The 20,274-nt window shown below is 44.8% G+C and overlaps 1 protein-coding gene across 4 annotated transcripts in view; it reads right to left on the minus strand.

The window, feature by feature from the left end:
* Positions 1 to 17,527, minus strand: part of MSL1 (MSL complex subunit 1) — a 22,851-nt gene extending 5,324 nt beyond the window's left edge. For 2 of the 4 annotated variants that reach the window (XM_053363283.1, XM_053363281.1), the window contains exons 1-8: positions 15,885 to 17,527; positions 11,559 to 11,785; positions 10,287 to 10,663; positions 5,921 to 5,985; positions 5,429 to 5,496; positions 4,385 to 4,509; positions 4,153 to 4,225; positions 3,064 to 3,188 (exon numbers count right to left, since the gene is read on the minus strand). In XM_053363283.1, coding sequence (XP_053219258.1) covers positions 3,098 to 3,188; positions 4,153 to 4,225; positions 4,385 to 4,509; positions 5,429 to 5,496; positions 5,921 to 5,985; positions 10,287 to 10,663; positions 11,559 to 11,785; positions 15,885 to 16,712 — 1,854 coding nt within the window. In that variant the 5' untranslated portion in view covers positions 16,713 to 17,527 and the 3' untranslated portion in view covers positions 3,064 to 3,097. Of the gene's footprint in view, positions 1 to 189; positions 1,025 to 2,667; positions 3,189 to 4,152; positions 4,226 to 4,384; positions 4,510 to 5,428; positions 5,497 to 5,920; positions 5,986 to 10,286; positions 10,664 to 11,558; positions 11,786 to 15,884 lie in introns of those variants that run through there. The other 2 variants (XM_053363282.1, XM_053363280.1) reach the window with 2 other exon arrangements.
* Positions 17,528 to 20,274: the final 2,747 nt, after the last annotated feature.

Consider the following 20,274-nt stretch of genomic DNA (forward strand, 5'->3'; position numbering starts at 1 on the left):
CACTTGGGAGTATGTCTTACTGCAGTCAGTGAGATGTATTTCCAAGTAAATGTGCATAAGACTGGGCTATAAGGCATGTATTTCCCTTTCTGCTTCTAGTATATAACAGAATGTGACCATAAAGGCAGATTCTGACACTCAAAAGTTTTACCCAATCCATTAAACAATGCATAATGCATGACAAAAGCATCAATATTATTTCCATTTTATTGTAAAAAAAAAAAAGATTTGTTTCAATTTTGTTTAAACATACAAGCAGAATTTCTCTTAATACTCCCTGTTAACACTGTTAAACCTAAATGAACTGAAGCAAAAAGTTTTTAAAAAACAAAAACCCCAAACATTAACAGCCACAAATTTGGTATTTACAAACTTTTTTTCCTTTATAAGATATTTACAAGACAACTGATTTTACATATTTAAAATGGTATCAAAAAGGATGCATTTGCAGACAACCACATGTCAAAGGGCAGAAAACAAAGGGATTACAGACACTTTTTTTTTTTTGAACTACCATAAGCTTGGTTAAAAGTAATGTTTTGTCCTAAACCAAGTATCAGATCTAATTTGCAAGGGCAAATACAAATTTCACAGTGCTGTATCCCCTATAGGGAAGGCTATTCCCTCCACTCCCAACTAACATCCACTGCAAATGCTTTGTACAACCCCTACCTACTTCCACACACCTACCCATCCTCTTAGATCTAAATTGCATATGTTATTATATAAGTGGGATTCTTCTTGTAAACCAGCACACTATTGACTAGGGAATATTTTGCTGTTGTATTTCAGAAACACACACTGTGGCACTTCTGATAATAGATGTTTTCTGGGCTAAGCAAAAGCAGTTATCCCCTCCCCCAATGGGATATAGACCTAAGACACAATCTTGCAAACTGCTTGTGCTTACTTGAGAGCAGAAAGTAGGCCCAAGTGTTGGCAGGATCAAGTCTGAAATCAGTGCCTTCAAGAAGCCTATACTTGAGGCTTTCTTTTTTTTTTTATTTTACATCCAGGCTTGTAACTGCAGGGTGCAAAAAAGAAATAAAAATAAGGATGCATGCTGGCATGCTAAAAGAGAGCAAAAGATTCAAATACAGCCTTATTTAAAATAAAATTAGGCAAGCATTGTGCACTACCTCAACTACACGGATTACTTGGCAAAAGACAGGATCTGTTTTTCTCATTTTGAAGTTTAAACCACACTTATGACCTCTTTAACTATGTTCACATTGAGCGTGCTACTCTGAGGGGGGGGGGAGGTATCCTTCTGAATTCCCAGGGAACGTAACCCAGAAGTGGAACAGCAACTACTAGAAGTATTTGAAAGATGTGATAGAAAAACAAATGTGTTAGATAAGCATTGGATATCATCCTGCACTGGGATCTGCAACAAGCAATGAAACTGAGACCCAGAGCTTTCTTTCTATTTATACAGAAGTTTCATTCAATGCAAAGAAGTAAAAGGCAGCTTCACTGCTCATCTAAGCATGTGTGCATATGCACACACACCCAGGCAGCTTCCTGCAATTGCATGGATCAGGCAGATGAGCATGTGGAATTATAAAGGAATTCCCTGTTCTCTGGAGAGGATGAATGTTTCATCTTCATGAGCTGGAATCTTACTTAAAAGATGCGAAACAAGCTTCAAAGAGACACAAGGGTTCAGCTGTTACTTTGATTTAACTCAATGTAAACAAATGGGAGTTGCTGTAGTGAAGAATACAGGCACAACCACTTCTCTAACAGACTTTAACCTTCCCTAAGATACATATAAACTTATGTTGCAATGGACTTCAGGCGGGGGGGGAAACCATTGTTTTCAAGAGGTATTGGGGGGATTAATCACTTATGTATGGCAAGAGGATAAAATCCTTTTGCCTCTCTCATTGCTGCCCTTCCCTCCAGTAGCAGTTGCTTTGCTGGATCTCGGGATGGAAGCACATGGTGGTTGCTAAGCAACAAAGTCCTTCCATCATATACCAGGTAAGAGGCAAAGTCTGGGATTTTTGGTGAAGCTGGGGTGGACTATTTTTGAGATGCCATTTGTGCCGCTTGGCAGTGTCACGGGTCAGGATCTACTCAATTCTCCATGCCTCATTTATTAGCAAATCTGGCAGCACTGCCACTGAGAATTTCCAATAAGAAACTAGAATTGTGCAAAATTTTGTTTCTTTTATATATAAAAATAGCCTACAATTTAGCCACACTGTATATAACAGAAGAAAACTAAGAAATAAAGAGCCTGCTGGTAAAACAAACCAGGAAAAGTCTGGAGACAATCTGACATTGCACTGTCAACCCTGGTTTATACCTAACTGTTCCAACAGAACTAAGAGTGTGACATAGCTGTCAAGGTATGGAGCCCTTTACTATAAGTAATAAAATGTCAAGTTTTAATAACCTGCTGTCCTGTAATCAGAAGCAGAAGGCATGAACAAGGGTTGTTTATACCCATTGAAAATATATTAACTAGCCATATCGTAACAGTAGAACATGAAAAACCAAACGAGGTGGGAGGAAATGTATAGAACCATATGCGGAGCCTTTTTAGAACAGCAATTACAAGCACCAGGACAAGAAAAAACATCAATGTTTGTCCAATATATATTAATGGGTAATGTGTCTCCCACCCACACAAATGTTCAAGGTCGTTAACCAGCAGGCTAAATATTTCAAAAGGCTTTATTAGTTTGTAAAAGCAGGGGTGGGCTTTGCATGCTCGAGAACTTACAAATGAGAAGAGTTTCATTGTATTTTTTTTAATGCTTGTCCACCTTTCAGTTTTTAAATGGCTGTTAATTATCCAATAGAGATAAACTGAAGTGCATTGTAAGCTGCCAACCTTGCTGTCCCAACACAAGCCTCCAGTACTTTCTGCCAGACAAAGGAAAAAATGGAAAACCAGTGAAGAAGTTCATGGGGGTGGGGGTGGGGAGAAAATAAAACTATATGTGAGCATAAAAATTATTTATAGTAAACAAGAATATACATCACGGGGAAAGAGTGACATGACAGAACATATAGGTTCTCTGCCATTTGCTGCAAATAGCACAAGCCTACCATCAAGGCAGAGTTTTCTCCTAGTTGGACATGCCTATTTTCTGCATGTCCGGTGAGGAGTCTGTTTCTTCTGCATCTCCAGCCGGCAACGGCTTCGCTCATCCAGCCACGGCAGTTCAAAATTCCTGTTGAACAAAGTGGCCCATGGAAAACAGTTAATTATGGTGAACAGAAAGATCTGGCAGGTCAAGTTTCTAGTCCTATGTGAGGAGCTGGCAATAAGCACGTGTCGGACATTTATAGACACACTGGAAATAAGTGTAAGCCACAGAGTAGCCAAACTGCACATATTTTGCATAGTATTTTAAATAATATAAAAGACTGAACAACAGTTCCTGAAATGTTGTTCTTCATGTGTAGCATTCTTTTTAAATTATTACTACTAAACGTGTCAAGAAGTGAAAAAGCCTTGAGCTGAACTTGGGAATGGAATTAGAAAAGCAGGACTACTGAAAAAATACCATGAAAATGAGTTTCTATCAGCCATCCAGTGAAATAACTGTCACATTTTATCAACATATTTTCAGTACCTGACTTCTGCAGTCTTAAGGGATAGAATATTACAAAGCCATGGTTCTAAAGATTTCAGCAAGAGTGCACAGAACAAAGAAGTATGACCAGTAAAATCATTTTTAGCCTAAAGGCTGGTAAGATCCAGCATAAAATTTAAGAGTAGAAGTGTTAAAGAGGCATACCCACACCATTTTGTGGTCTTCCCCCTTTTAGATGTAGCAGCCATTTTGTGTGATGCCACGCCCTGGCAGCCATTTTGTGACTGGTACCCTGGATGAGTTTCTGGGTCTGAAAATAGGCAACCCTGCTGGAGTGTGTTTAACATGTTCCATGAATACCATAAACCTCATAATATGCAGATTGCAAATCATAGTCTTTTTAGTGCTCACTCTGTTGCAAAACTGTGAAATCACTGTTGTAATCACTGTGAAATCAAAGTTTGTCTATAAATAGCGAAACACTGTATCATGTAAGGCAGAAACAAGATCACCCCCTCAGACAAGAAGCCCACAATTTAAGTCCACCCATTTCCATAAAATATTTTCGCCTTTAATGTAAGCATATGGGTATACTTACTGTGGGTTTAATTTTGGTAACGGTCGGCCAAATGCTACAACAGGCAAGTAAGGGGTGATCAGCAAGCTTTCAACTAGGATGAAAAGAGAAGAGAAGGTAAACTATCTAATTGCAATAGCCACTCACATTTTGGATTTCTACTTTTACAACAGGGTTCTGCCAACCCTTCTCAATCAAGCTTTTGCAGGTGGGAGAAAAGGACACCTGCAATACCATATTTAAAGCCACTCACCATCATCTGACTCTGGGAAAAATGAGGTAACTTCAGGCTCAGATTCCTGAATTCCTTTCTTTTTATACATTCTGAGTTGTAGTCGCTGCAAAATTCTTTGCTCCCGGATACGCTGAATATCCCACCTAGGGAAGGGAGAAGAGAAAGGAGAAAAACAAGGTGTTTTAAACTTGTACTTGAAGACGTTTTGATTATGGATAGCAGCAAACTATCTTCCACTATTCTAATCTTTTTTTCTTTTTCTTTTTTAAAGCAAACTGGCAGAATATCCTGTGGCCTGGAGTTCCATAGGCTAACTACAACTAGTGTGGAAAGGTGCTTTGTGCTCAAACTGACTGCCTACACATTTCAATGAGTTATGTCAATTCCTTGTATTTAGAGGATTTTATTCTGCTCTCTGGCAAAAAAAGGGGGGGGGAGGGGGCTTCCAGAGCAGTTTACATACAATCAAAAACAAGACAGTCCCTACCCATTGGCTGACAGTCTAAAAAACACAAAACTCAAGAGAAAAGGGACAGGGAGGGGAGAGGAAAATCAAAATCAACAATCAGGCACCAATTTCTAAGCAGCTGTTCCTGTATTAGCCAGCTGGCACAGTTCAAGGGCAGGTGTCTGATGGAGCTAGGCCTCCAGAAAGCTGATGAAAGGAACACTGCTTCCTATCTCTCCCACTAAGGCAGTCGGATGGAATAGCCGCCCCCAGATGACAGCTGAGGGGGGAGAAGGCCAAACAGTGCTATTACAACAAGAGAATCAACAAATCTCTTACTGCACACCCCTTCCACGACATAACTGTTATCTCCCATCCCAAAAGCCCTCAAAATGCAGTGTAAAGACTACAAGTGAAACCAGGCAATTCAGATATTGTAATGGGCTGGTTTTATTGTACATTTTAACTATGCATGTTTATTTCATTGTGGATGTTTTGAGGAAATTGTTTTGTTGTGTTTATATCTTTTGTAATTGGTTTTATACTTGCAAACTACTTAGAAATTAACCTTGGAAATTAAGCACTAAATAAACTAGTAAATGATATTCTCTCACCTTTTCCTCCTCTTCTCATCCAATTCCAACTTTGCATGCCGTTTGGAGAAGACGCTGTCATCCAAGTTCTGTGAAGGGTTTAATAAATGGAAAAATTAACACACACACACACACACACACACACACACAGAGAGAGAGAGAGAGAGCGCATTAACATTATCTGCTGTGCCTTTTCAGGGACACAGATTCTCAATCAGCTGTTGAAGGTCCTCTTTCTTTTCATTTCCTGGATGAAAGCATTTAAACCAGCCACGATACTGGTTGCTTCCCCATGGTGAAAAGACCTCTTTGCCCGTTTTTCCCCCCCAGCATACAAGCTAAATGCAATTCCCATGCTGCCTTGTGGCAAAAACCCTGCAAATTACCGGGGTGCAAAAGTTGGATATGTCAGCTAATTTCAAAAATGCCTTTCCTCCTAGTTGTAGGGGACGGTTGGTCAGCTTCCGGAGAAGCTCATAGGTGGCTGGTAACGCTATTTGTTCAGCAACATACCTCTAAAAGTTCTGAAGTATTCAGGTCTCTCAGAGGCTCTACCATGTGGTCCCTCCAGGATGGAACTAGAAAGGGAGGAGAAGTGTCAAAACAGCTGATTTTAAAGAAATGTTTCTGTGGAGAGATGAACATCTGTGACAACATTAACCTCACTGCTACGAAGTTAAACAGAGTTTAGCATCAGCTAGCTTTCGTTTAGCCTCACCAATTAATTCCACAGAATTTACTAACCCATAAAATATCACACATTGCTATGTTAGTCATCATGTTAGTATATCTGTGGCCTGAAAGAACAGAATTAGCTCTCCTCAAGTCTACAAAAGCTTCCTAGAGCTGGTTATTTGCCACAAGTGACAGGACAAGCGACTATTTCAAGAGCTTGTGTTCATCTGCTCTCTTAAACCAACACCATATCTTCCACCAAACTTGCAAAGTTGAATGGCAGCTCTCAGGAAGTCTTTCAGACTAGCATCCTGAAGGAAGCCTACTTTCAAGGCTGCCCTGCTGACTGTGCATCAAAGCCACTCGAGCCTATGGCTGAGTAAAAAAACAGGTCTCCCATGCCTAGTTTACTGAAACAAGCTCTTTAATTGGAGTTTAAAACAGCCCTAGTTCTACTTGGAGGATTGCTGAGAATCTTCTAAGCCCTGCTGAAAGATGTTGCACAGGAGAGATGACTTTAAAAATAATTTAGATTCATGAAGGACAAAAGGTTACCACTGATAACCAAGAATGAAACCTTTATTATACTTGAGGTTACTGAGGCATGTCATAGGGGCACTATTTTCATAATACCTGGCTGGTAAGTTTCTCAGTAGCAACAGGTTGGCTGCAGTTGGAGACAAGTTGCTGGACCAGGTGGACTTTTGAACCAAACTAGAAGAACAATTCTTATGATTTTAGGCACTTATCTTAATAAAGGCTGGTCCTATAAGAAGCATTCTCCAAATCCCTCTATACTACAAGACAGCAATAACAGGTCAAACATGCAACTCTAAGGCATAAGAAGGTGTGGAAAGCTAGTTAGACCTTGAGGCTCTTCTTATTTATTCTGCAGAAGCCACTTGGATTTTAGTAAGCAGCAGCTGAGAAGAATGTGTTTCTGCAATCTGCTGTGAGGAAAAAAAATATCTTTCAACCTGCAGAAGGAAATGGCTTCACAGCTTCTCTGAGAAATGTACCTTGTTTGTTATAACATAAAAATACAAGAAAAACAGAACAGCAAGACAGCTCGGTTCAGCCCAGGCTCAAGCTGGTAAAACAGGGGGAATTGGCATCAGAAAACTGACCTCAGACCAAGAGGTCTTGCAAGTCTTTGGTTTTATGTATTCTGTAAGCTGCCCAAGGCTGGGGAAACCCAGCCAGATGGTAGGATATAAGTAATAAAAAAATATTATTTATTGTTATTGTTATTGTTATTGTGAGGAACTGGGAATCTTTATAGCTAGGGTTGGGGAGCTTCAAGAAGAGTCATACTCCATCACCCCAGACAAGAATCATGGTGAATAAAAAGGTGCAAGAAAGTTTGTTTTCCCTATTTGAAAGAGCCCTGTCTGGTAAGAGTTTGTAAAAAAGCTGGCCGCTTGCTGAGAAAAATGATGAAAACAAAGCCTCAGATGTGAGACCTTGCCTTTTGTAGTATCTGTAAAATACATGTTGACCAGGACCCCACTCAAGTTTGATAAAAATGGGCAATTTTCCTGTGCGAAGAAACCTCCAAGTACGACAACAAATGAATTCCAGAATGTGATCTGAAAGCACATAAAGCCTCCATCTTGCTAAACCTAAGCAGCATCTGGGTCTGGTCAGTGTCTGGGTGGCTGACCCTCTGGGAACCGCATGGACACCACCTTGGGTTCTACAATTGAAGGTGGGATGTGAATCTCAGAAGAAAATAAATATTGTGCAACCGTCAGAGATGGAGGAGACTGCTTAAGGTAGCCTATTCTTTGCTGTTAAGAGTTATCTTGCTCAGAGAAACTCATCCACCAAAGAAAAATGCTAGAGCAAAATGGCTACTCTGGAAGAAAGTGAGCAGAGAAACACAGCCTGTGCATTTATCCTTTTGCCACAGGCATTCTTCACAATCACTTCATGGCACATGAGGAAGAAGAGTTGTATGTTTAAGAAGTGACTGAATAAAGACTATCATCAAGCATGTTTGCCTTTATTCTTTCTTCCATCTAAATCTCAGAAGTAGCAAACCATATGGAGGGCTGATTATGGAAAGAATCGGCAATTTGCTGAGGAGAATGTAACACATCAGGAAAATTACTGCATGCACACCCAACATACATACACCAGCCCAAGGTCAAAAGATTCTTGCCATCTGCTACTCTGGTGGTAGGGAAGTGCAGGGGCAAAGGATTAAGTCCCTTCTCTTGAAATGGGGACATGCCCAGTAAGATACTATTCTGGAGTCATTTCACCCACTGTTCCAGGCTAACTACTGAGAGCCTGTTATAGCCCTCATGGTTAAACAGCAGCAAGTTTAAAACCTCAAGACACCAAATAAGGTTTTTCAGTTGGCTGCACTATAAAGGTAAACCAGCTTAACCGCCATGGCTTCCCTCTAGGAAACCTGGGAACTGCAACTGTCTTAGGAGTTTAGAGGCTTCTAACTCAAGAAATTCCAGCACTTTCACAAATATGGAATCTCCAAAGTCTGTTAACACTGAAGCACTCCCTTTTCTTTTGATCCTTCCTCTACTGCCCCGCTCCCCTGCAAGGTTTTTCTGGCCCATGACCTTGTCAACCACATGCCTCTCCTTGCCAGATAGGGTGAAAGAAAACAGTTATGCAACTTACACAAACAAATATATAAAAGCCTATAAATAAACAGATGCAAGTCAACATTCACTGCACATTGGATTCCAAGCACCAAACTCAGGATAGAGATGGAGGTCTTATTTTATTGATGCAGCATCTACACACAGGGTTGGGTAGCTTGCTGTCCTTCTGTACTTGCAGGATTTTGACTGGAACAAGGAAGATGGTAGAGCTTGTGCACCTGGGTCTTGGCAGATCACTTATGACTAAATACCTGTTCTTCATGGCCTCCCGTCACATAGGCAACGCTCATCACTTACCTATTCCTCTTCCACCACCAGCACTGCTCTTCATAAAAAGTGTACAAACCTCTAATTTATATTGACGCTTATAAGTAGTGATGTTTCAAGGAAATACAAGAACATTTGCATAACTGATTCAGAGCGCAGAACTTAAGTTCTCTGTTTCAATGCAAAAATAAAGACACTTGGCTGACTCATGCCCTCTACTAGACATACAGCATTTACTTTAGAATGTGACTTTTTAGTAAAAATGGCATTAAACAAACATCGTGTGGCTTCTTAGCATACCGTTAGTGCATAAACATGGCAATTCATCTTCTAAATTCATTAAACATTTTGATTGCAATCCAGAAGACTAGCAAATACCCCCATAAGAAAACTAGACATGCAAGTCTATTTGCCTTTGCCCATTTGATGATGTAACTTTACAGGCCCAATCTTTTGATCCAACCTGTAAAGTGATGCCATTTTTTTGCATTTCAATCATATGCGTAACTGTCCTTTCTTTCATCGTTCTCTCATTTCTACTCACCCCACCTCCCCCACCCTTTTTTATGGTGATTACTGCTAGTTGTAGACTAGGCAAGCTGATTTAAAAACTGAACAGCAATTTTCCTCATAGACTCTGGCTGCTGCAGCAGCAAGAACTACCACAAAATCAGCAGGTCTATATGTGGAGCTTTAACTGTGTATAAAAGGGCTCCTTTGAAACACAGCCCAAAATGTATATAAGCCATGCAACGGAAACAAAGACAGAATGAGGTCCAAATTATTATTTTGGAGCACTCCAGCCATACCAGATATCTTGGGTTACTCCAGCAACTGCATATCTCCTGGCCCAGAACCATCTTGTGTCAGTTTATCTAGTCTTCATCAGACAACAAGTTGACTGATACACTTCCTATCATTTCTACACAGACCGCTCCCCATTACAGAAGACATGAAACGGAGCAGCTTGCTGGCAAAAGCAGGTGGTTACAGCATTCACTATGAGCACAGGTAAGCCACAAATTTCATGGTTTTCCAGAAATGTCACCACAGGTCATTAGACAGGGTGGTTGATCTTCTTCACACATTGCCCACACCTGTTCTAGATCGATGTGGGTTTCAAAAGCTTCTGTACTCCAACCAGAGGTTCAGAACCTAAAACAGCATCACTCAGAAATGGAGTGCCACAACCTGGCTATCTTCGAGGGTTCGAAAGACTCTTAAACAAAACCCCAAATGAATGAGTTCCACGCCCCCTCCAACCCACATCAGGCCAACCACCACAAAGGCACAAGCAAGCCTCTTACTTGCTACAATCTCCTCCTTCTTGGGAGAAGTCTCTCGCAACGGTGAAGGAGGTGGCTGGTGCCACCGGCATAAGTACATTTCAGTGGTGGAAAGGTACGGCAAGTCTTCTGTTTCACTGGAGGAACCCTTGTCTTTTGAATGGCACCCGGATCCTCTCAGAGGGGCCAATGATTTCAGTGGAGTGTCCGCTAATGACCGGGTTTTCTCAGGAGTCTCCTGACTTCGCAGCTCACGTCTGCTAATTGATTCAGTTAATGAACTGCTTGGTTCCTCTTTCAACGGGGAAGCCTTTGGCGTTTTACACTTGACTTTTGAGAATTCGGCCACCAGCTTCTTCACTGGAGTTTTCCTCTCGGCACTTCCAAATGCAGACTTCCTGCAAAAATAAGAGGGGACAGGTTTAGCAAAGAAAATACTGAAAATGTTGCAGAGGAAGGAACCACCAGCTCCTATTGACAACCAGTTTAGCATACAGAAACCATTTCAAATATGTTTATACTGTTTAATTTATAAACCCACTCTTCATCATACCGATTTCGGGGGTGGGGGTTTGCAACAAAATACCAACATAAATACAAAGTATGTCAGACATGGAGTATCAATGATTCCCCATGTCTCTGCTTTTTTATTTTAAAAAAGATTGATAAATGGACTCAAGACAAGCTTCCAAGCTGTATCACAGAGCAAATTATGCATGACCATCAAGGCACTACTGCTTGGGATCATGACAAATGGGGTGAGTGCTATTCTGTGATTTCTGCCAGGCTGCAGATATTATGGCATCACACTAAAGAATTGCATAAACAAGAAACAGAGATTGCAAGCCAACAGCCAGTACTATTCTGCCTATATGGAAAACCACTAAGAAAAATGCTACTTAAGAGATAGTGGTAACTGAGAGCATTATGTGTTACAAATGTTAATAGGCTTGAAACCTGGTTTAATTATTGAAGCTTCCCCCAGATAACACTGGAAATTGTACTTTTGCAGGATGTTGAAACTTCTGTTAAACATCCTTAGCCTCTTCACAGAATTACAGTGCCTAAAATTCTGTGGGTGAGAACCACTTGAGCAGGATTGAAGCTAGTCTAAAATCTGCAACATAGGCACAAGTGGAAATACAGATGTATATAAGTACAGAAGCAGTGAATGCAATTATGTCAGTGATGGCCTTTTATTATCTCAGTGGTGGCATTTTAAGGTGAAGCGGGCTACGGTGTGCGCACACTGGTAATCTAGGAAAACATACAGCAACAGCAACTCTGATTTACCGTTTGTGACCCTTCCCATTCCTCCCATATGGAAAATGCTTCAAAGGCAGTGGTTGTGACGTCTCCAGAAGTTCTGGTGGTTGGCATTCTATGGGCAACTTCTCTGGTACTTCAGACTCAACCTTCTCCTCCGTCTCGTACCCTTGAAGTATCTTGTGTTTCTCGCGTTCATTGTCCTTCTTCACCAGCTGCATCCTCCTTTCCATACGCTCAATTCGAGCAAAGAGCTGAGAATGCAACAGTGCAATATGGATGTTAAAGGTAGCAGTCCATCAGCTGAACATATTTCCAATCACTAAACCTCACCCTTACTTTAGCATATGACGGGAACAAACTGATCGGGACAGTTCTATGCAAGTTCCAGTATTTGTTTAATCTTGCAATGCTTACCATTGAGTGCTGATCTTTAATTCCAAACACAACAGTCTTGGAACCTATTTGGACATGTTTATTGCCCATGATACTGTTTTCTAAAGTGGGGGTTGCCAAACACATCCAACCCTTTTTCAATTAAAGACAACTGAGGGTACTCTGTTTTACTGACAGATATGCAGAACTGTTGCATGGCATTCTATACCTCTTTGTTAGGCTGCATCTGTTGACCACAGGGAAAATAGCTACTTCCTCATTATGACAGAACTCTATGGTAGCTGCTTCCACTACATGGACAGAGAGGATTTACACTGGGAACACCGAACACCAGAAAATTTTGAGGTACCCACTCCAGATCACTTAAAGGACGAGTTGGAGGTGAAATGAGTGCTCCTGTAAAGGTGAGGGTGACAGTAGAGTCTTTTTTAAAATCTCCACCTGCTGGTATGTATTGCTGTTTTACTACAGTCTTTGAGTTTTCTGATGTATTTTATTTTATCAAGTTAGTTTGTATGTATGCCACCCTGGATTCTCTTTATGAGGAAAGGTGGGGCAATAATGAAATAAATAAATCTGAATTGTCCTTGCAAGTACAGCTTACGTTGTTTCCCTTTGTTAACGTGAACACAACCTGCACACACATTCTACCTTGAGAAATATGCACATGTTGGGATATTAATAGTTTCAGAGCTGTGGAGCAGCAGTCTCTCTAAGTATATTTTAGACTCCCATAGGTATAGTGTGCCACTTGCCTATGCCATACAGTATGCATATCCCTGAGAACCGCACTTCCTTGCTAAAAATACAAAATAATGTTTACTACTTCTTCCTAGCTCACATTCATTAAACTGGGAGCAGATCATGTCCCCATGGTTCTCAAGCCACTTACTATGAACAAATCTCAAAGGGTTGCAATTAACATATATCTCAAGCTCTGCAGCCAACAAGGATTGGCTAATTCCTAAAGCAGTTGCACAAAAATATGGCAGAATGCTGTTATTCATGATAGGAGGGTACAGCATTGCTGCTTGAAGACTTTGATACAAACTCATCTCAGCCATGGATTCAGCATTAAGCTTTTGGTAAGTCACCCTCCTTAGCCTCAGCTCCCTATCTGAGGAGGGCTACAAAGTACATCCTCTTCAGCTCTTTCTATCATAGCCCCACTTCTCAGTTTTCCTTTGTACCCTTTCCGGTACACAGGCATCCACATCATTTAATTCTCTGTACCACTGAGCTCAGCGTCAACACTAAGTACAACTTTTGTAGTAAGAGTTATGTGAGGGTAGCTTTGTACTAGGATTTTGTTTTTTGTTTAAATGTAAATAGAAAGAACACATCAAAAATGCACAATGAATTCTTAAAAGGAGCACCGAGTGATTCAGAGTCTCTCAATTTTAAAGTAAGACTTATAAAAGCCTCCATTTTAGATATTAATGCTGCACAGAGCATATAAGAAACTAAAATCACTCTGGATGGTAAAAAGCAAAGAGCATTCATATAATTTGTACATGTGAAACCAAAATACTGAACTGACACTCTTAGGGGTTCTGGCATTACTCCTTAAGAGGAAAGGGGGGGCTGGTAGGGGTGAGGGAGAGAACCACTGCAGGTACTTTGTAAATCTGCAGTCAGCAGATGCAACAACAACCAACCCAAGCAGTTTTGGTATCAGCTTGACTCACAAGCTTTGCATTTATCTGTTTTGTGTGTGTTCTAGCTCTTCAGGGTGTTTGTTATGTGAGGGCTTGATTTCTTTTTTTAAGCCTTTGCAGGAGCATGCAAAGTACTCTGTCTGCCATCATCACATTCTTTGACGGCAAGAAGGCAGCCAGCACCTCCATATTGGTTAACTTAGCACAGGCCTGATGGGAGATGGGGTTTTTTTTTTTAACGCTATCTGTGTTGGATCACATCTTTCTGTTACAGACAGTAAAACTGCCGCCACTTCCTGCAACCAGAAACAACGCTACACACATACATTTTATACGCAGACTCTGACGATCATGCCTAAAAAGTGGAGGGGGGTACTTTCCTTCACAATAATGGTTGCAGCAGCAGCTGCAGGAACCAGGAAGAGGGGGCTATTTTTAGGCTGCAGACGTGCCATGCATACAGGCCAGGATTACAAGACCTTTGTGGCAATGTGAGGATGGGGAAAGAAAACACACTAAACAGCTTCTGGGACTACAGTTTAGAAATGAACATTATGCACTAAACTGCTTTTGCTACAGATAGCTGACATAAAAAAGCCTCTCAACTAACCTTCATTTGCAGCTGATCCAGAGGGTCTCCCCCAATCTTCAAACTATGCCTCATTCAGCTCTTATGGCATAGACAGATAAGGGGGCTATACAGCATCGCCTCCCCTCATGCTCGCATTGAATATCCCCTCCCTTACAGATGTGATCTCTACATGAGCAACACTCTCCGTAAGAGCAGCTCTTGTTGCAAGGGTCAAGGACTCTCAACGGTAGGGTTTGGCACAACCTTGCCAGATATGGGATACCCTGGCTAGGGGGGCACAATGGCAGGGCAAGGGTGGAAAGAAGCACCTTGCAGGAGTACACCACAATAAACATTTTGCAGTAATCATAATAAAAAAGTGGGTTGGTGCTTCTGTGAAAGAAGACGGGGTTGACAACATTTTTAGATGAACCGAGATGGGATGCTAAACCCAAACCTGAAATATTCCTTTAAAAACACACCAGTTAGAGACCTCCCCCCACCTTACTGTCCACATGGTACACACTGCAGCTGATTGTTTTGCTTAAGCTGCTTTCCTCTTCCCCCAAATATGGCAGCCACAGCCCCAAGCTAGGGCCCCTTTAAATTAACCCTATTTGTAGCACACAGCACATGTCTGATGCTTTGAGTTAACCCTGCTGTTGCCACAGCACTCTTCCAGTCTTGGGGCCCCATGAGCCACACACTCTCTAGTCTAACCTGATTAACTCATTGAAAACTGCAACATTCCCAAATCTACTCCCACCTTGTGCCAGTGCCCTTAACTCCACCTGTAAGCTAACCAAGCTACCAAGCAGACCTTTCAGCTTAACCCCTAGGTTGTCAACCCCTTCCTGGTTCTTGACTCTCATGGTGCCAAGACCTTAGTACTTTGGCTGCTGCACACTACTTTTTAGTACCATTAATTGCTAAGGGCCTTCAACTGTCCTTGAATTTTAACTCTAAAGAGTTAATCACACCTTCTATTGGCCTTCCAGTACTACAGTTCTACTATTGGCCTATAGACATTTACACTCCACACTTTAAGTGTGTACTAAACCTTTGTTTGGTTTCCACCTTTAACCCCTACCATTTTAGACCCGGTTCCAATAGCATTAGAAAATCATTTGATTTCTTGCACCCATTAACCCTCAACATGCAAGCACCCAGTCACTTCAGGATCATTCCTTTCCACATTAACCCTTACATGGGCCACGTTTCACCAGGCCCACTTCTGGAGAGAAATGATCAGTGAGGAGTGTTGCTGCATAGGGACTGGACTGCAGGGCCTTTTGATCACCTCCAGTTAATTAAGCCTAACTCCTCCTTGTTATTTTTCTTGATTCATCTCCTCCTACTGAACGTATCTACTGTACTGCACACATCTACATGAAATCCTTCTCAGATCAGGTTTCAAAGTCATACACCGATTTCTCCTGAAACTGCTAGCGACAGTTAAGCCTACCCCATCACACTCACTGAGCACCTGCATCCCTTCGATTAGCCCCCATATGCCTCTGCGAAATTTGCATTGACCCCTCCCACTGTTAACAACACTCTCAACCATGCATGCATTCCCCATTAACCCTTAGAAAACCAGCGAACACCCAACCCATCGCTTACCTATTAACCCCTGAAGCGCCGCATCGTTCGTCAGATCCCTGCTGCCTCCCGCGCTCCCTCCAACCTGATGGACGTTAACCCCTTCTGTCCCGGTCCCCAACTCACTGTGTCCTTCTCGGCCTTGAGTTCCTCGATCTCCTTTTCCTTGGCCTGCAACTGTTGCTGCTGCTGCTCGATAAGGTCCAGTTGGAGAAGCAGGATCTGCTTGAGGCAGGCCGTCTGGCAGGAGGCACCCCCGCCGGCCCCCATGGGGCTCTTCCAAAGGCTGCTTCCCCCGCCGCCGCTCCCGGTGCTGCTGCAGCCGCTGCTTTTCCACTTGCCGCCGGGCTCGGAAGAGGCCGGAGATCCTCCCGCCGCCGCCGGCACCGCTGTTGGGGCTGGAGGAGGCTGTCCAGGCTCGGCCGTGGCGGAAACCGGCGGCGGCGGTGGTAGCGGCGGCGGCGTAGGAGAGGGAGAAAGTGACGCCGGAGCCCCTCCAGGCCCGGCGTGAGGGCCGCCGCCGCCTCGCTTGCAGTCCTTGGCGGCGGCGCTGGTGGCGGCGGCAGCAGCAGCGGTGTGTCCGGGCAGTACCGCCTGGTACTTGGAGGGGCGGGAGCTGCCGGCGGCATCGCCCACGCCCGCCTGCCGAGTGCTGCCGACCGGGCACGGCGAGGGGACCAGGCCACCCCAGCAGCAGCCCCCGCCGCCTTCCTGCTGCTGTTGTCCCGGGGCCGCGGCCGCCGCAGCCGCCGGAACGATGGCCCGGCCCTTGGGGCCCGCCGCTGCTGCCGCCGCTGGGGCCGGCACGGGGATCTGGTTCTGCGGGGGAGGCGGAGGCTGGCGGAGATGAGGCGGCGGCGGCTCCTCCTCTTCCTCCGGGCCAGGCTCCAGCAAGCCCGGCCCCGTCGTCGTCGTTGCTGCCGCCGCGGTGGCTTTGTACACGGTGGATCTCATAGCGACGAGGGGCGCCTTCAGGCTCCGGGTTCTGCCGCGGCGGCGGCGGCGGCGGCGCCTCCTCCCTCCTCTTCTTCTTCCCCTCTCCGGCCCGGATCCCCCACCTGGACCCCTCGGGGGGCGCCGCCGTCGCCCGCCCCACCGAGACCCATCGCCCCCTTTTCTTGCTGCACCACTTTCCCCCGGCCGGTCTCACTGACTCACCGACCCTTCTCCTCTCGCTGCCGAAGCTGCTGCAAGGATCATCTCGGTTCTTCTCTTCTCCTCCCCAAGTCCCAAAACTCTGGGATGGGGGAAGCGGGAAACTGGGCGCCACTCCCTGCTATACAGGGAAAGGGAGAAACGGGGCCCTCTCTCCTCCACCTTGATAACAGGTTCAGTTACTGAATCCCCCGCCGCCGGTGTCGTGGGGTGTGCGGAAAAGCCACCCCCCCAACAAAGGGCCCTTGGGTGCAAAGCAACTTGTTTTCTGCCTAGGCCGCCGATGAGTTAATCTGCAAGTGACAGGGGTGCTTCGGGGGTCCCCGGCAATGATTTTGTGGAGTAACAGCTCCCCGCTCTCCCTGGATAAAAAAGGGACACGTGGACGGGCTATGCTTCAGATCCTTCGATGGACTCTATTAGGATTATTGGACAGACTGGCAACCTTTGGTCGGCGGGGGGGGGGGTGTTCCCCTCAAACAAGACATTCATGGGGGGGGGCTCTATCCGCCACACGCGAAGTCTTCCAGCAATAATTATAAAACCAAGGGGGAGGCTTCTCTATGGCCTGTCTAACCCAGCTCTCAACTATGCAGCCCCCAAAGAGGAATAGGGCCCCCGCGCTCTCTATCCGCTAGCTCACTCCCGAAACAGCTTCCTAGTCCTCTGTGCCAGAGCTGAGGGGAGCCCCAAAACAAGCCGGTGAGTGCTGAGTCTCCGCCACCGCTCAGTACATCCTGAGGCTTTTCCTATACAGTAGCTGGGAGCCAACTGGGTTTCCTCCGAAACCTCTCTGCTTGTGTTTTCCTCAGGAGCCTCTGGGGCAAGAGAGAGGTGGGATATGGGGAGGGAGAGCTCTGGTCTCCCTCCACCCCCAGCCCTTGCTGCAGGGGGCTAAAATCAATGGGAACGGGGACGGATAGGATTATGGGGACGGCGCCCCCCCCTGACTTGATTGGAACTTCCCTCGGCGCTAAATCAGAGAAGAGGGATAGCATACAGTGGCGGGTGGAAGGTTCCTTTCAGAAGGCGGGTGGGGGTGGCGGGCGCGTGATTTGGCTCCCCCCCGCTTCTATCTAGGGAGTCTTTCCTCGCGTCCCTCCAAATTATGGTGGCGGCGGCGGTGGGAGGGGGGAATGCGGGGCCTCGGAGCTCACAAGGGGAGGCGGCGGGAATTCTAGGCCTTCCCCCCGCCCTTCCGCCTCCTCCCGTCAGGCCTGAATCTTGAGTCTCGTCACACTTTGGTATGGCGACGGGGCTCGGTAGAGGGAGGGAGAGGGACCTTTCGGCGCAAAAACCCGCCGCTCCGGTTCTGGCTCAATCGGTTACCTTTAAACGGCCGCCATGGCCTGGGCCGCCTCCCGTCAAGTGCGCATGCGCCAACCGCCACCGGGAGAGGATGGAAGGCGAGGGAGAGGCGCCTCGGGAGGGGGAGGGGCGAGTTGCCCGCCTGCGAGGAAGGGCGCGTGAAGTGGAGGCGGGCGGGGGACGGCCACGGAGTTTAAAAAAAAAAATTGGGACGTTTTCAGCATAAAAAAATAAAAATAAAACACCCGTACACCAATTCATCTGTAGGCGCTCTTAGAAAATAGTATATGTTGATTGGTGAGAAGGCAAGCAGGGAACACTGGGTAATTCGCGCTCAAAACATATAGTGAAACCTCAGTTAACCTTATATAAAGTGTTTGCAGTAAAGGCTATGTTCTGAATTATTACTAAATATGCAATATCACGAAACGTAAACAAGAGTCTTGAGACACCTTTAGACTAGCAAATTCAATATTGGTCTCCATTCGTCGGCTTAGACTGGCATATCCAACACATTAAAAGCACCCATTACTTTCCCCAACAAATCATGGGCACTGCACTTTGTTAATTGTGCTGGGAGTTGTAGCACTGTGAGGAAGAAACTATAATAACCCAGGATTCTTTGGAGGAAGCCATGTGTTAATTCATGACTGTGTAGATTTTGTTCGGTTTTGTTTTCACTTGAAAAATGTGCCGGGGAGAGAGGAGCTGGTGAGAGCAAGGGGGCAATTGCCAGTAGTTCAGAAAGTGGGAGGTATGGTGGGGGAGGTGGGGGAAGCTGGGTAAGGGGCACATGGCACAGGCAATTGGTGCTGTGTGCCAGCCCTCCTCCTCCAACCTGGGGAATTGTGGTTGTCCTGTCAGCCAGCCCTTGGGTCTGCACATGGCTGTTGCTGAATGCCAGGTCAGCTTGGAATAAGATCTCCCTCATCCATGATTAGATTGTGGGTGAGGAAGCCAATGTGGTCTGTATCACTGAGACTTGTGTGGGTGAGCAGGGTGAAGTTTGTCTCAGCCAGCTGTGCCCACCTGGGTACTCAGGGCAGACTTGAGGGGCAAGGAGGGTTCTCTGTGTGCCTAGTATTGGACAATCGGGATAGATTAGGGATTCTGCTGGCTTCCCACCCACCTTGCAGCCCAGCAGTCTCCTTGCCTGGACCTTGTTTTCTTGACTGGGCAGTTAGAGGGTAATCTGAAATTGGGGGATATTGACCCCAGTGCACTGTCATGGTCAGATCACTTCCTGTTGAGATTTAGGCTTTCAGCACTTTCCCCTCTCTGCAGAGGCAGGGAACTTATTAGGATGGTCCGACTTCGGAGCCAGTGAGTTTCCAGACAGCTCAGAGGGATTTCTTGGCACTCCTGTCAAAGCCCAGGCTGACCTCTGGAACAACCATTGCTCTTGAGCGCCATCTCCTGCTTTGTGGAGTTCATTTGGCTCCCTGGTATACTCCAGAGCTTGTTCTTTTGCAATGAGTTTGGTCTGTTTATCTTACGTAGAATGAAGAAGGGCATTTCTGGCAGCTGATCGCATTGAACAGGTGAATTGACCCCCTGATGTTTGTGGATGACATAAATAGGTCCTGTAATAAGTGTTGCCAGAATAGAAACGGGGACAAAAAGAATATTAACAGTCTATCATTCTGTTAAGTAATGAAGTCATAAATGAATCCCTAAAATTATTCAAATTTTATCCTGTTATAAAACCAGGCCTCAGTGTTTAACTGGCTGCTAGATTGGATGCAGCATGTAACTCAACATTAAAGCTGTCCAAAGACTCTGAATGAGCTGTAGGTGTTCCATTTTCTACATGGGGGCTGGTCAACTAATACCAGTTTCCAAATAATTCTTCCATTATGAGGTTTAAACATCATCATTACTGTATAGCAGTATTGAGATAGCTGGAAACAATAGAAAACTACAAAATGGTTATATCCGCTGTCTCAGCTTAGGCCGCAGGGCATCACAATGGTTACACAAATCTACACCATAAACTTAAAAGGTAAAGGGACCCCTGACCATTAGGTCCAGTCATGACTGACTCTGGGGTTGC

Source organism: Podarcis raffonei, chromosome 13 (genome assembly GCF_027172205.1).
Source record: "Podarcis raffonei isolate rPodRaf1 chromosome 13, rPodRaf1.pri, whole genome shotgun sequence".
Taxonomy (NCBI): Eukaryota; Metazoa; Chordata; class Lepidosauria; order Squamata; family Lacertidae; genus Podarcis; species Podarcis raffonei.